General features: G+C 29.7%; 1 protein-coding gene and 1 long non-coding RNA gene across 2 annotated transcripts; one reads left to right on the top strand and one right to left on the bottom strand.

Annotated features, from left to right (window-relative positions):
* Positions 1-1,844: 1,844 nt before the first annotated feature.
* Positions 1,845-6,774, bottom strand: LOC103571763 (sorting nexin-4). The gene is made up of 9 exons (XM_008550042.3): positions 6,206-6,774; positions 6,062-6,132; positions 5,789-5,895; positions 4,999-5,215; positions 3,845-4,060; positions 3,423-3,771; positions 3,074-3,206; positions 2,892-3,006; positions 1,845-2,277 (listed from the first exon to the last, which is right to left on the bottom strand). The coding sequence occupies exons 1-9, from the start codon at positions 6,210-6,212 to the stop codon at positions 2,227-2,229; spliced, it is 1,266 nt and encodes a 421-aa protein (XP_008548264.1). The 5' UTR covers positions 6,213-6,774; the 3' UTR covers positions 1,845-2,226.
* A 9,743-nt stretch (positions 6,775-16,517) lies between these two features.
* LOC128668798 (uncharacterized) lies at positions 16,518-17,300 on the top strand. The gene is made up of 3 exons (XR_008404424.1): positions 16,518-16,599; positions 16,911-17,072; positions 17,138-17,300. It is a non-coding gene; the product is annotated as an uncharacterized LOC128668798 (long non-coding RNA).
* The last annotated feature ends 367 nt before the right edge of the window (positions 17,301-17,667 follow it).

Raw genomic sequence — 17,667 nt, 5'->3', positions numbered from 1 at the left:
AGATATTTTGCGGATGTCAACAAAAACAGCAAAAAATTACTCATGATTTAAATGTAAGTAAAAAATGTAAATATTTGTAAATATTGTATTTTTAAAAAAACCATAACTTTTTTTACTGCATATATGTAAATATATATACATATATAATAAGAAATTTTATTAGTAATAAATATTAATTTTTTCTAATTAATTACACAGCATTTAGTTAACCCCCACAAAACCGTAATTTTTATATATATTCAAATACTGTGATATTATTTACAAATAAATTCTGTTATATATATAGAGCTAGTAGCTGCGTATTTGTTGAAATAAAATTTGAAGAATGATGAATGTATAGTAATTTAAATAAGTTTAATTTGTTTATAAAATATTTACGTTAACACATAATTAATGTACTGTAAACAAATGATTTAGAATATATATATATATATACATATATATATTTGAATGAATAAAAATAACAAAGAATAATAAATGAGTTTAAAATTGTGAGAAGAAGTTATTTAAGAGCTCGACATATATATTAATTTATAAAAGTTAATCCTGTGAATAAATATAGTGATTTATTTGTGTGATTGTTTTTACAGTTGATGCCGTAGATAATTATAATAACCGACTCTATTAATAAAATTTAATATTAGAATAAATTTATTGGTTTATTTAAAATTATAAATAAATTAACTAAAATTTCAATCACTTGTGGAAATTTTATTTATCGCTAACAAAATATTTACTTTTCATTCACTAAATCAGTGCTCAGCTTCATTAATTTTATTATTATTTTTTTTTTTAAATTTATTTAGAGTCGCATTAACCTTTTAGTTTTTTTACGGCAACTTAATTATTATTTTATATATATTTTATATATAATTTGTAAATTTGTGGACGAGATATTAAAAATATTTTTTTTAATTTCAAGATAAAAATAATTAATTAATTTTTTTTTTAATTTGCGTCATAAATTTAGTTTCTGCGCAAAAATAAAAAAAAAAAACAAACATTATAAATTTTATTACTGACCATCCGGTTTCTAAATTCCACTCTAGATCTTTAGAGAAACGACTGAAATATTTTTTTCGATAAATGAAAACTCTTAAATCATTTAAATATTTTTTTTATCTTTAGCTTGATATATTTACAATAAAAAATTGGGAGTGAATATGGAGTGATTACGGATTTTATTAAAATTCGAATTTACTACGTCGTTTAAAATAAAATCGCTCTTCATATGCAGTAAATAGGGAGTTTTTTTTCACCAGTGATTTCGGAAGGATCTGAATTTTTTTTAAAATTCGCCTTTACCCTGATTCAGAGTTTCGATATTAAAATAAACTCTTTGGAGTAAATTTCACTCCAAAAACATTGAATAACTAAACAGTCATCTACTCCGGATTTAAATCGAAAATTTTTGGAGTATATATTAAAATATATATACAATAAAAAAAAAAAAAAAAAAAAAAAAAAAAAAAAAAATGTATAAAAGGTAAGTAATAAAGTTGTTAAATCGTGTGCATTTAATTGGATAAATATCTCGAGAATATATAATCAGTGTTGCATGAAAAGTCATTTCCGGGGACATTAGTGCTTGAATTTTCCTGGCAGTTAAGCAAAAGTCATTGATTTTACATGCGTAATTTCACATTTACCACCCATTTAATTATTACCCATTACTCAATTTTAAAATAATAATTAAATTATATTACTTGCAATTTATTTTATTAAAAAATTTTTTTTCGTTACAATTTTTTATAATTCGGAAGGTTTTTTGTAAATAAATAAATTTTTAATCATCATAAATAAACATAATTAATTAATTATGGCAGTTTATTACAGATTTTATTTTAAATTCTTATATTTATGCGTATATATTATTGTTCTTTGATATACTTATTTATTATTAATAGTTATTGCACTTTTAAATATATTTAATAAAATGTAGACAACAATTAATAATAAACCTTCAAAATTATATCAACATAATTAAGTTCGTATATATTTGTAAACTATAAATTATTCAAAAATATTGTACGTGAGCATAAAAATTACGTATAGTAAGGAATGTACAACATTTATTTGTTCACTTGGGTGATTTTAAATATTTTTATTATTATATTTAATATCGTAATATACTTGTGATACTTAATGACTTTTTTATTTCTTTAGGTACGTTAATGACATGATAATTATTACAGGTCTTTTCTTTCTTTTAATTTTTCAAATTTTTCAAGGCATGTTTTCTAAGCATTGTTTGATATTCTGCCAAGTTTGGAGACCCTGTAATAAAAATAATTATTAAAGGCTTCAATATCACACAGTTTAATTTAAAATATATTTAATATATTTAGTAGATCCTTGGGCAGTCACGTAGGACCAGGTTGCTCATAAATTTTTTTTTAAATTTGTCACGAAAAAAACTCGAGCAGTGACCGTTTTTTGAATTTTGCCGAAATAATTTGACTCCTTTTCATGAAAAAAATATCAGAATTAAATTTGAAATTTTAAATACGATTAGAAATTATATATATGTCAAAATATATATAGTCTAGCTGACCTCAGGCGTTGAGAGAAAAACGAAAAACAGATTTTTTTGCAAATTTTTCATGAACTGAAAAAAATTTTCAAAAAACTTTCAAACAAACCTTGTAGGAAAAAAAAATTTACATGGAAGTACGAGAATTTTTTTTTGTATCTACAAAAAATACCATGCAATAGATTTTTGAAATTTCGAAGCAAAACACAATATTCCGTATTTAGATACGACGAAAATTTAAAAAGTTACTATTTTAAAATTATTTAGGCGGGAAAATGATAAATGTCACGTACATGACTTTTGATCACCTTGGCGCGATATATCATTATCACTTACAATTATAATAATGATAAAATACCTTTTTAGCGAGTTTGAATTGCAGTAAACAATAGTTAGCAAGTGCTTCTTTAATATCGTTATCTTTTTGCCGTTGAAATCTCTCAATATCCGACAATGCTCTCATGGAAAAAGATCTAAAAGATAATTTATAATTTATACTCTAGATAAAAAGTATTTTCCATAATTTATTTTCAAGCTCACGTCAAATTTTCATCAATCTCTTTGACATTATTTTCCATAACAACAATTTTTTGCTCCAGCTGATTAGATTTCTGTCCGCGCATTTCCTCAGAATCAATTGCGCCAAAGAGCCTTGACATCAATCCAAATTTTCCTGTATTTATAACATACATATTTATATTTATATCACATATAATTTTTATTTACATTACCCATTCATGAAAAATTTTCCTGTCACGGATTTAAGTTCCGAGTGACAGAGTGAATTCGGATTGAATAAAATTCATAATTACTCCGAATTCACTCCATATTTTTTACAGTGCGCAGATGAATAGCGCAGACTACATTAATTAATAATAATAATTATAACCTTGAACAATTTTTTGTCTCTGTTCATAAGCATTGTTCAAATGATCAGTAGCTTCATCTTTACTTGATTGCAAAGCTTCGCGTCGTTTTATGACAGCTTGCAAAGCAGTGGCACCAAATAGCCACTCTTTCATTTGATCGGCGATCAATTCTTCTTCTTCAAGATGACTATCAATGGCAGCAGCCAGAGAATCCAAATGGTGACCGGTTTTTTGTAACCCATCGCCCAAGTCCTTCTCAATCGCACTCCATTCGCTAAACACCCGCCCGTAATTCGCGTGGAGCTTGAAAAGGTTGTACTGTTTCTCCGCCAGCCTGGCACGGAGACGCAGAAAATTGTTTAAGTTATTCTGCAAATACATGGATGAGTGAAAGGGACAGTCAAAGCGAGTTGCAATTAATTAAATAATTGGCTGAGCTTACGTGAAGTTCTGTGGCATAAATTTTGTATGACTCGAATTGTTTGTCAGAATTTTTAAAATTAACGGCATCGCTTAGTGCTTTTAATTTAGTATCTGCGATCTGGGAGTAACTAGGTTCCTTGAGGGTTTCGCGCCAGTTGTCGGTTTGCTGAAGAAACCCCATAAAATGTTTGTCCTTTGATAACGTCGGGTGTGACGCAACTCTTAATAAGAAAGTCTGGAATGAAATTGAATTTGTTTTTTTTTTTAATTAATAAATTTTATTCATTAATAAATTAATTGCAAGTGGAAATTTTTTTTCTGGAGGGATAAATTCAAATTGATGTATTTTCATGAAAAATGGTCTGTAACTTTGTTTCTGTTGGGAATAACCCATCACAATACTAACGTTTTTTGTACATTATGATGCCCTCTAGTAGAAAAAAGCCCAAAAAGTTCAGAAAAAATTAATTTTTCGAGTTTAGATCCATAGGAAGATAAATGAAAATAAATGAGGATAAATGAGGATGACACTGTCAATGTTTTTTATGAAGAGTGGCCTGTAACTTTTGATCTGTTGAGAACAACTCCACATAATATGAATGTTTTTTGTTCATTATAATGTCCTCTAGTAGGAACTAGCCCAAAAAGTTCTAGGAAAAATTTATTTTTTTAGTTGAGATCCATATGAGAATAAGTGAAGATGGGTGAGGATGAAGCTGTCCATGTCTTCCTATGAAGACTGACCCGTAACTTTGCTCCTGTTGGGAATAACCCATCATAATATAAACGTTTTTTGTTCATTATAATGTCCTCTAGTAGGAAAAGCCATAGAAAGTCCTGGGAATAATTTTTTTTTTTAGTTGAGACCCATATGAGTCTTGGTGGAGATGGGTGGAGATGGGTGGAGATGATTTTCTATAAAGAGCAGCCCGTAACTTTGCTTCTGTTGGAAATAACCCATCATAATAAAAACGTTTTTTGTTTATTATGATGTCCTCTACTAGGAAAAACCCCAAAAAGTCCCAGGAAAAAATAATTATTCAAGTTATGATGGTGAGTCGGATGATGGAGGATACTAGTCCATGTTTTTTTTAAAGAGTAGCCTGTAGCTTTCCGTCTGTTGGGAATAACTCTTCCACTTCCTTAAATTACTCTTTCCTAAACAGTAATTACCTCTAGGCCAGCACGTCTTCTGTCAACGAAATCCGGATCAAATGTATCAGTGGTAACTTTTTGCCATGCATAGAGAACTCTTTTTTCTGGCAGTGATGGCACAACAATATACGGATATGTTATTTCTAAATAAGTTCTCAACATCTCAAATTCGGTGTATCTACGCCACAATGACCCGATTCTCGTTATTGCATCTTCAAAATCCGGGTCCGTAACTCTACAACAGCAAACATCAAATCAGCTCTCAATTCATTTCAAATCAACAGAAAATTAATATGGAGTAAAAGTAATTGTCAATATTAATTGTACACTAATTGTGACGCGCACAAAGATAATTATAATTTATATATATCTATGAAATGTCTTTGACTCGACGATATTGCAATACCAGCCATGATTAAGGCCAGATTCTGTATCAAAGACTGCTGTTGCTTATTAATATGCATGTGGTAATTAGTATTGTTCATTGACCTGATATCTTCGGACACAGATTCATAACCATACATTACTATGTGACGGACATATTTATCAACTCACATCAGTTGTTACGTAAATCAAATAACCAATCAAAAAATTAAAAATAAAACATCTCCTTAAATAATTAATCCACGTTAAATAACTTCCAGATTCAAAATCATGAAACTGAAGGTAGCGGCCGGAATAAGTAGCGGCCACGCAAAAAATTTCTGGCCGCTAGCTTCAGCTTCATATTCAAATTCCCAAAAATTTTAATTATATTGAGTCCCATTGCCTTGAAAAATATTTTTAATTATTAATTTTATTGACTTACTTTGTGTTAATTAAATAAACAGTATAAAAATCTCGTAAATTGAGTGCTCCATTAGCGCGTTTTTCAGACTCGACAATTAAAATTTCCATGTGGTCTAATAATGAGAACTGAAAAAATATATTAATTATACTTTAACAATAATAACAATATTTATTTTTACTTATTTAAATTTAAACTTCTAGAAAGAAAACTTCTTACAGCTTGTAAGAGGGGAGAGAATGGAAAAATACATAATTTATCATAAGACAATATTAATAATGATAACAATATTACCTCTTTATTAATATCAATAGTCGTCATTTCGCTCTCATCTGATATTTGATAATTACCATTTTCAAAAATACCTGAAAATATTTATATAAAACAATAATAATAAACATTAATTACTGCATATAAATATATGTTAAAGATAATTACCTGACATTTTGTTAAAATTTAGGTCACTATTAAAATTATAAATACTATTATTATATTTAATATTTGAGCATTGATAAACCCTGTTATTTTAAAAAAATAAACAATGGAAATAATAATAATAAATTCAAATAGTAATTATTATTATTATTAGATGTAATTTTTGAAAATAATTATTCGAACTTTGCACTTTATTTAAAATTGTATGAATTGGAAAAAATAAATAGCGTAAAAAAATAATAATAATAAATAATTATGAAATGTAAAACATTTTGGAGTACTTATTGATTTATCAGTTCACTTATTGATTTGCTGATAAGAAGTGTTGAATTTATTGAGTAAACACTTTGAGTAATAAATTTTTATTGCTTGAGTGAAAGCTTCACTGCTTTTTAATAACTGAGTAAAAAGTAGTAAAAATGTTCAGTCGCTTGACAGCTGATTTTAGTCAACAATGTCTAATTTAATGTCAAACAGTAGTATTCGTTTTTCTCTAGATGTCATTATTGCCAAGGCTTTTAGTTTACCAGGAAATTCTATTATCAGTTGAAGTTTATTCGAATTTTTTCCACGAAACTAAATTATCAATATTAGGTATATATATACATATATATATATGTATATATATGTTGGTGCGGTAGACGTTCTTGCGATTTCGAGCACGAGCTCGATCTTCGATAAGAATATTTTTAATTTTTTTTACTGAATTAATTATTTATCTGATTAATGATAAATTTCATTTAAATAGAAAACCTAATTTCGATATTTTTTAAATTTTTGCTCGGAATTAGGCTCCCTAATTTTGAAAAGTGACATTGTAATAAATTTTTAAAAGAATATTAATTCTGTGGCGATAAAAAATAGACAGTAATTTAAGTGTTCTATTACGGACATACTTGAATAAAATAGGCGGTAAAAATTTTCTGGCGCAATTTTTTTAAAATTCAAAAAACGGGCTGGAATTTTTGGTATAAGAAAAAATTTACGACTCGAAATTTTTCAAAATTAAGACAATCGGTATTTTGAAATTTTCCTCATATTTACAGAAATTTTCTTTATTAACTTCCGGTAGATTTAGCCCACCTTCTATCTCGTTCCGAACTCGCATTCGAAAATTTTGGAAAATCTCAAGACATGATCTATAAATTTGACATGAATTTCATTCAATCGACAAAAATCACTGAACCATAAATTTATTATAAAAAAAAATTTCGTTATCCGAAAATTTTTCAACATACCGACAATCGATAAGAAAAATTTCTTGCGAATTAACTAACGTTAAGACCGACTGAAAAATAATATTAAAAAGTTGTAGACAGGGTCTGCAGTATGCAGTCTCAGGATGCACTTTAATCATCACAGAGTAAAACATACTATCAATCGATTATCGACTCTAAAGATAAGAATGTTAATCGTATTCCCACAACTCAGCTTATTTCCGCATTCCACAGCGCGATTACATGGCCATTTTGCATGATACTACTCAATAAATTTACTCTAATACAATTTTCAATACCACATATTCATCCGTACATACATACATTCATACATACATACATATATTTAAATACTTAATTATCAGAAAATAATTATAAATAAAACTTTTTGTTTCGGAGTATTAAATAATTGATGAAAAAAAGCACGAGCTGAAATCCATAAAATAATAATAAATATGTCAAAACAACAATTACAAATAAATAATAAATTTTTCTTGATAATCCGGCAACGCTGCTCTACAGCGTGACGACAACATCCGCGCGGAAATTCTCGCGTATTTCTCGCGGCAAAGTTCACGCGCCCAGAACAACCCATTCACCGTCCCCTTCATCACCTCCAGCACCTCCACCTCCATCTCCATCTCTACCACAACATCAACATCAACATCAACAATATATAAATATAAATATATAAATATAAAATTCATCAGAAGTTATACAGCCACCTCCATCTTTCCTACTACCGCAGAAAAAAAGGAAAAATAAAGAAAAAAAAATAAACATTATCATCGTTTTCTATTCGCGTTGGCTGGTTAAAGCCGCCCTCGCGTATCGTTTTCCACGAGTAGAGGTAAGGCCACTTCCTTGAGCGTTGAGTCTGCAAGAATGGCCGTAAGTCCCCCGTCTCTCGGTTTCCCTCATCTACAATTCCATATCTCTCACATTATTTAACCATTCCTCCTTGTCTTCTTCGACCTCCTCCATATTATTTTTCTCTCTCTGCATTCGCTTCTTCATACCCTTTTTTATTCTTTCTTCTCATTCTCTCATCACTTCTTGTACCCTCCGTTCCCCGGGATCACTACTACTATTACCTAGTGTATCAAAATAAATACGTGATACCATTTAGATTGATTCCCTCACCAATAAAAATCATCATTTACTTTTTACCCCCGAGTTCGCAAACTGGACAACTTGCAGACATAATTTATATGTTTTTAAATAACGTCCATATATAAATATATTCTTTAAAAATATTGTTGTGTTGATGAGGACGAGTTCGATCCAACGTTTAGCTCGTACTCTTATGCTGCATCACACAGGACAGAGAATGGAATGGAAGGGAATACGCCGTGCCGGGTTCGACGCCCGGCTGGTGGCCCAGTGACCGGGACCGGTTTCCTCAGCGATTCCTCCTTCCGCCTTCCTTGCAAACGCACAACTGCATCATCTTGCCATCCACCACCACCACCTCCTCTTCTTCTTCTTCTTCTTCTTCTTGGTCTTCTTCTTCTTCTCAACAACCTCCTCACTCCTCTTGCGTCCCTCATATCAGCCACGTAATTCTTGTTCTTCTTCTTGTTCTTCTTATTCTTATTCTTATTCTTCTTCACAACTTGGCTCGACAGTATTTCCCTTTTCCTCGTACACTACGTGGCTGCTGCTGTACTCTGATGGCCTTATGCCAACTACATTAGCCTCTCAACTAAATATTACATTTTAATTTTTTAAAAATCAAACAAATTTTGTACTTGTCATTAATTGCTAAAGTCTACTGATTTACCCGCGGGAAAATTTAAGGGCGCGGGTTTTTCAAACATGGGCACACAGAGGGGATTTAACGACCGCGGTGTGGCGGCAGAAAAAAAAACTGTGACGTGTAAGACTTGCATCACCCGGGGAGTAGAGTAGAGTATCCTCGCGGTGAGTTTGATGGCGCTTAGACATGGGCATGGTCGGGGGGGTCGGGGGTACCAGTCAAGGGCCTGAAAGGAAAAGTTGAGTCTATGCGACCGAGGGGGAAAGGAAGTGAAAGTCTTAGGAGGCGCGTTGCGTCTCTCTCTGCATCCGATATATTTTTCGTCTCTTTATTTTTCATTCTCATTTTCATACCCATTATAATATTAATTACCGTCAATTAAATTCCACCTCTCTGATGACTGTAAGCCTCCTATAAAAAATTATGATTATTAAACAAATAAAAAAAGTTTTCGTGTAGCCACTTATTGTCCACGTTGACCGCTCGTCGGCTTCTTCCGCGTACTGTCCCAAATCAACCGCTCGCTCGGTCTCTTTCCTTTCATCCGGCCACGTTTTTTTCTCCCTCTGACCCGTTAAATAACGCTTCGGAGAATTCAGACGTTAATGCCCAACCCCCTTCGTCCATTGTATATCTCACAAAGAATAAAGAGTATCAAATTTTATGCAAATCGATTCTGATTACTTCAGTCAACCTGCCGTCTTCCTCTCTCGCAGTCGTCTATTTATTTTTATTCACTTATCTATAAACTTTTTAATTAAATTCATTACCAAAAAAAAAAAATCTACTCATTTTTTCAAAAATTTATATCCTCAGTTTTTCAAAATTTTTTTATTACAAAGCCGCAATATCTTTTTCTTCATGATACTCAAATTAGCAGCGTCTAATAATTTTTGAATTTGTTTTTAAATGATAAATTATAAAAAAAAAAATATTTAAAAAAATTGCACTTATAGTTTTTTAAATTTTCTACATGTGCATATTTTTACTTTTTTTTTTTGTAATCGATTTGTTGAAAAAAAAATGCGAAAATTAAAAATTGTCTGTTAACTTCAGGATCATTTTTTTTGCGAATCTACAATTTGGCTTTTTTTTAGTTTTGAACTAAGTGAGCTTCCCAGATCAACATACATCTAAAACTCATTTTTTTCTGGGACTACTAATTAAAAAAAAAAAATTATTTAATCAATTCGCGCTATTTGAAGCAATTAGTACTTTATAAGAATAAATTTGAAATAATAACACGAGTCTCGTAATAGTAAAATATATACATATATATAGACATATATATGTATATTAAGAAAGCCCTTGGTTGCGGCTACACAAGTTCTCGCTTATCCCAAGTATACATGTATATACGTATATATGAAAGAAGAAACTAAAGAGAGAAGGAAGGAACGAAAGAGAGCCTAAGAGAGTTTTCTGTGGAAAGAAGAGCCCGATCAGGTCGTTGGCCGCAACTCGCCGTGACCCAGTGCGAGCGCTAGGACATTGACTCTGGCATCGCCATCGCCATCCGTGATACCAACTTACTTGGTTGCTTGGTTGCTCACTCGGTTGGTTCGTTGTAGAGTATATACTCCCTCCTCTACCCAACTCACACTCGTACTCGTATTTTACCCGATCCGAGTATCCCCTTTCTCCTGTTACCCCTCACCCCCTGTCCACTCAGAATACTCATCATCATTGTCCATTGCAACAGTCATCAGATGATCGGGATTATCACCGAGTTTTAATAACAAAATAATAAAAGGTCTGTTTATATTAGTTCGCTGTATATAATGGACCATTGTGTGTTGGTGTCTTGCATTTAGAGTCTCTCAGCTCAATATATATATATACTGAACAGGGTATGAGCGTCTTCCTCGAGCAGCCGTCTCCGTTGCACCAGTGACCGGTCCCGGTTGGTAGTCAGCGAGTCCATGGACCACGAGGAGTTACCAGAGTCGCGTCTCGCGTCTCACCGTCTCCTTACTCTCGAGTTTTCTACTTATTCACTCGTCGTATCTTTCAGTTCGTCTTGAAGTTGTCTTGCTCGTCGTCATCGTCCTCGTGGACCTTTGCATTGCGTCGTCCCACCGAACGTCCGACGACCTCCCTGGGGCTCCTGTATCGCCTACCGATTCTCTCTCATTTCCTCTCGCTCGCTTTGTCAATCGCCAATCCCATCACATGCTCTCTACTCTTCTACATACATACATACATATATACATATAAATATATATATGATATTTTTTATTTATTTATTACTATTGTTATTATTATTATTTGTTTTCATACCGCAAATTGGTGCCTACGATCCCTAATTGTCTTATTATAATATTATTATCTTTTATTTGGCTATTGATATATAAATATATATATATTTATTATGTTAATATTTTAATTTTTTAATTAACAATTTAAATTTATTAAAACACACAATGGAATTTATTTCTTTATTATTTTTGGCATTAATTATTTATTATACTTTTTACTTCATGAAATTAATTGCAGAAGGGGTAAAATGGACCCGCTCAAAAATTAATTTTTTTTTGAGGAATTTCGGGTGGTCTAAATCGCCCCATGCTTTCGTTATTTCAATGAATAATTAAAAAAAAATGCATGCCCATTTTACCCCTTCCGGTTTTCTACTTATTTTTGGTAGATATTAATAACAGCAATACAAAAATAGTGACATTATTTTATGAGATGTTGCGAGACATATGGAAAATTTATTGCGCACGTAATCGTATGTAAAATTGTGTTACGCTTTAAAAGTACATATATGCACCGGAGAAAATACGTGGCTAACATTTATTCTGACAAAATATAAATAAGTAGAGTCAACAAAGTCGGAGCTTCACTGAGTAGAGGCCAATGGAACTTTCTAGCTGTTATATATGCATATATACATATATACATAGTCAGTGATATATAGAATCCATCAATGAGATAACAAAGGTCATGAGGACGCGGCGGTCAAGAGTCCGGTCACGCCAGGCCGCGATATATACGAGCGAATTAATTTTTACAACTCTATTAGAAACACAAATTTACAATCCAACACTTTCTTTTCAATTTTCCTTTCTTTCAATTATCACTACAATTTTTTTTTATTTCTCTTATCACTGACCATTCAGGAAAAGATGGACCACTAGAGTATCCAGAACACGACCGGGATTTTTTTTGCTTGTAAATTTTTCAGTCAATAAATATTCAAAAATTTTCCAACACTCGAAGCAAAAGTTCACCCGCGTTCTGGTGGCACTTAAATATATGGGGAGTGATTTGACTACTGTTAAAGTATCTGCAGATAAGTCTGTGGTATCGTGTCGGTAAAAGTACTAGTACTGAGATAGAACAGCGTGGATCTTTTTGTGAGAAGGACAGAGTGAGAATAAAAGAGGTTTTATCAAATAACAACAGCAAAGGCAATAGCAGCATCAACAAAGTTTGCCTCTTGATGCCTTTTCATTTAATTTCCCACGCTTAAATCGCCTCAGGCACTACACTAGTCAGACGATTGCATCAAAAGGTCGCCGGATTCACTCGTACTCTTCTTTCATATATGTCTCGAGTGGAATTTCAAAATATACTGACGATTGTTACTTTTATTGCGTTACACTATCCCCAGGATTTTAATTTATATGTATATTCATTCGTATACCGGTTCATTTTTAGATATTAATTTATTATTATTATCGGCTTTACATTTATGTCGATGTATCTAATCTTAGATTGGAAAAAATTTTAAATAAGTGTCTCGTATGTTTAGTTTTTTTTTATTTATAAATCGTGTACTTGAGGAGATATTAATTAGATAAATATATTTTATGCTTGATTTTAACGCAACATTTTTAACGGTGTATTGATACATTCTGAGACTTTATCTATGGATTAATTAAATGAGTATCTGTTAGTACTGATGAGTTGTATTCGGGGGGAGGGGGGTATAAATAGACTCCTTAAAAAAATTTCTAGTGGGTTTTTTTTACGTTCTTTTCAATATTCAGTGTCATCATGACCCAGTCGTTAAAAAAACAAAAATTTTGAATGAGTAGCATGAATCCCTAGTCAAAAAATAAAAATTTTTAATATTTCGAAAATAATGACAGATGTTGTCAATAATTTGATGCTTTATTGAAATTTTTTTTTTTGCTTAAAATTTAAAAAAAACAAAAAAGAAAAAAAAATTTGATTTACTTATTTAGAAAAATTTCAAATCAAAATATTTATTAAAAAAATCTCAGATGGCTCAAATTACCCCGCAATCTCAATATTACCCCTTTATTAAAATTATTAAAAAAAAAAAAATTTGATTTATTTATTTATTTGGAAAAATTTCAAATCAAAATATTTATAAAAAAAGTCTCAGATGGCTCAAATTACCCCGCAATCTCAATATTACCCCTTTATTAAAATTATTAAAAAAAAGAAATTTGATTTATTTATTTGGAAAAATTTCAAATCAAAATATTTATAAAAAAAATCTCAGATGGCTCAAATTACCCCGCAATCTCAATATTACCCCTTTATTAAAATTATTAAAAAAAAAAAAATTTGATTTATTTATTTATTTGGAAAAATTTCAAATCAAAATATTTATAAAAAAAGTCTCAGATGGCTCAAATTACCCCGCAATCTCAATATTACCCCTTTATTAAAATTATTAAAAATAATAAATTTGATTTATTTATTTGGAAAAATTTCTAATCAAAATATTTATAAAAAAAATCTCAGATGGCTCAAATTACCCCGCAATCTCAATACTACCCCTTTATTAAAATTATTAAAAAAAAAGAAATTTGATTTATTTATTTGGAAAAATTTTTAAACAAAATATTTATAAAAAAAATTTGAGATGGCCCGAATTGCCCCGCAACCTCGGTATTACTCTTTTGTAGCTTGGAAAAAAATTGTCCTATTTTGCCCTAGGAATTTTAATTTATAAAAATTTATGAAAGCTCAAATTTTCTTTATTATTAAAGAAGTTAAATATGTTTTAATTATTATTGCACTTGAATTGTTACAGCAGCAGTATTACGTGTTTCCTGCAACACAGCCTACTTTGATCTATTATATGATTGATTACAAGGCAAAACCAACCAATTTGTTATCTATTCCGTAACTCCTCGTTTCAATAGTCGCAATCGCCTAATTGGGTTGATACTCTATTCATTATTATTGTCATTAACTGTTATTACAGCTCATACTACACTGATAATCAGTACGCAGCAGATAGTTATTTAAAATATATAATTTACCCCAACGTCGTAACAGCAAGAATTCTAATAACTCCACCACATAACCTTTAATCGACCTTATATATATACATATATATATGTACATTACGATAAAATAAATCAATGTACCATAAAAATTCTTGAGTTTTAAAATAATCTAATGCCCCGTCATGAAATCAAACGAATCAGCATAAGTGCGATGAGGAATGACATAACAATTTTCCTCAGGATTAAAATCTATTACCTTCAAATAATAATAATAATTTTTTACTCATAATTACTGTCTTTAATTTATAAATAATATTAATCTATAATAAATAAAAAAATTAATTTTAAATTCGGGTCACGTTTAGTTTTTTTCTTTCATTCCTTATCGTTTAGGTATGCATCAGTGCAATACCGTTAGATATTTTTAGGCATCAAAATAAGTATATGTATATATATATATATATATATATGTATATGTTGTATAAAGATAAAAAAATGAATAAAAAAATTAGACAAAAAATAGCTGCATCTTTACAGAATGTTCAATACTACGGTCTACGTCCATGCGTTTGTCCAGCCGGCTGTTTTAATATATATATATATATGTGTATATCTGGTAAAAAATTTTTAATCACACCATTCACTGTCTCTTTGATCTGAAATGGAGTCTTTCGTTCCATTCGTTTTTTATTTTTTTTTTTTTTTGTTGTATAGGTGCAGAGTATTCGATTACGATGATCGAATTTCATTCGAGCGCACGCGTTTACGTATTTTAATATTGAATAAATATATACATATATACTGTTAATAAATCACGAATTTTTTTTCTTAATTTCCAAAGATAATAATTAAGTTATCAAAAAAAAGTATTAATTAAATTTGAAGTCCACCAAACCACGTCATACTTTTAAATATTTTTATTTGTCATAATTATTATTATTTCTGTAAATAATAATTTTTTTGATGCTGGTTTAAATCTGGTATATTTATTTCGACTTCCTCTTTGAAAAAATAAAAATGATAATAATAAAAATAATAAGAAGAACCAACAAGCCGATAAATGCAACGACGGTCAAGGTAAAGCCTCGTTGGTCGAGTCGTGACGCCATGATCGCCCGTTAAAGAATTTAGGTCAAAAAGTCATCGCTGTGTGTATAACGTTCGCTATTAGCCTCAAGAGAAGCTTTAAAGATGTAGTATACACTCATATATATTACTTATACATACATATATATATAAATATATATATATATATATATATATATATATATTTATATTGCCACTTATTATTTAACAACCAGATGCATCTTTTTATTTATTCTTTATATATTTGAAACTACATATATATATATATATATATATATATATATATATATATATATGTATCTATATATATATTACAAGTGTTTTATCATGAGTATATCTATACCTACTTTATGAAGCGTATCGTCACAGCCTGAAGCTATCAAAACCGTTTAATACCTTTACTTCTTCTCATCTCTGTCTTTACACGAATTATCCTCTCTAGTGTACAGTAAAATATATTCTTATCCTATATATATATATATACATATATGGTTACATGGATACGTTTTGCAGATGATTCCTAATTATTTGAATTGCAAATTTACACCGGATGGTGTTAAAGAGAGTTTACGCAGTTACTGGGGCATTAGGCTCATCTTTCTTTCATTTTATTTTTTTATTATCTTTATTATTAATTCTTCTTTGTTCTTAATACTTATTCACTTGTTCGATTCTTCATAATAATTTACCCATTATTATTTATGTTTTAACTATGTCCGCTCTACTCAATAAAAATAGTGACCGAATCAATAAAACGAAAAAATGAGGTCGTTGAATCGGTAATTATTTTTTTATTTATTGATAAAAAAATTTTTTTTTGGGTTTTAGTAAACATGTATGTGGAACCGAGTCTTGCACGAGCCTGGCTAATGTTGAAATTTTTATCTGTAAATTTTTATGGATCTTATCAAATTTTTTCGAGGTATAAATAGAAATCATGGGAATCGTCGTATGTTCTAAAAATAAAAAACATCACCTATATAATTACGTGTAATATATATTACTTTTTAGTTATTTTTCTTGATAGAACCTCAGCATTTCTTACAGTGAATTCATCAAAATTCCAAATGAGTTAATTAGTTTTTTTCAAATTGATGCGAATATTTTCGACATTCGCTTGAGGTAAAAAAATTTATTAATTACTAATTTTCTAAATAAATGAATTATTTTATTTTAATAAATACTCGGACGTATTGAAACTCTTGAACCAATTTTTTTCTTGATTATGAAAAAAAAAAAAAAACACCAAATTTCGAATCACTAATTACTCTTTCAAACTCTACAAAGTCAGCCGTTAATTTTAAAAAAATTTCTCAACATACCAAAAATTTATTTCAAAATTCTAAAAGGTCTCAAATTTTGAAATTCGCTGCCTACCAGGTGTTGCTACATATGCGTATTTGCTCTAAAGATATGTAATTTTAACTTTACAGACAAAAAATAAAATTTAAAAAAATTTTCATATCCAACTCTAACACAAAATTTTTCAAAAAATGTCATCAAAAATAAATTTAATTTTCATTTATTTATTAATAATGGGATTAATTTTCACTTCTGATTGTTGCGGGTCATCTTGTCACCGTGAAGGGTACAAAGTAAGTTTTTTTTTCTTCAATTCAAAAATTTATCACAAAAAATAAATTTTTTAATTTTCATTTAGTGTTTATCCACAAAAAATTGCTGTCCATCTTTGAGGTGCTTTGTCAACCACTCATCCCGGAATAATTGGGGAGTATGTTTACCAAAGTATACCAGAGTAAGTGAATTGTTATAAAAAAAAATGTTTTTTGTCAACAATAAAAAACTTTAAATTCAGTAATAAAATTTTTTTTATTCTCTAAAATAACGGGACAATTTTTTTATTTTACTACTTGTTAACTTAATATATTTTTAAAATTTTATTTTTCGGGTGACCTAGACTAAAATATTTAATCTGTATTATCAAATATATCGCAATGTATAAATAAATAAAATACATAATAGTACTGAAAACTTTCTCGTGAGTGCGAAGAATAAAATAAAAGGGAGTGTATTTATTTATTTATTTATATATATATATATATATAGATGGTATGTAATACAAATGCTCAGACATGCACTGAATGTTATTAAAATTTTTTTAGTTGGATGCATAAGGGACTACGTGAGACGTTCGCGGAATATGCGTTGATATTTTTTTTATTCGTTTTA

This window comes from Microplitis demolitor, chromosome 10 (assembly GCF_026212275.2).
Source record: "Microplitis demolitor isolate Queensland-Clemson2020A chromosome 10, iyMicDemo2.1a, whole genome shotgun sequence".
Classification (NCBI taxonomy): domain Eukaryota; kingdom Metazoa; phylum Arthropoda; class Insecta; order Hymenoptera; family Braconidae; genus Microplitis; species Microplitis demolitor.
This window is presented reverse-complemented; position numbering and strand designations above follow the sequence as displayed.

What these genes read in the sequence shown, in the direction of transcription:
- LOC103571763 (XM_008550042.3), bottom strand. An exon ending in GTTTATTTAATTAACACAAA is followed by an intron (nt 5,216 to 5,788) that starts GTAAGTCAATAA and finishes TTGCTGTTGTAG; the next exon opens with AGTTACGGACCCGGATTTTG. An exon ending in GAGATTGATGAAAATTTGAC is followed by an intron (nt 3,007 to 3,073) that starts GTGAGCTTGAAA and finishes ATTATCTTTTAG; the next exon opens with ATCTTTTTCCATGAGAGCAT.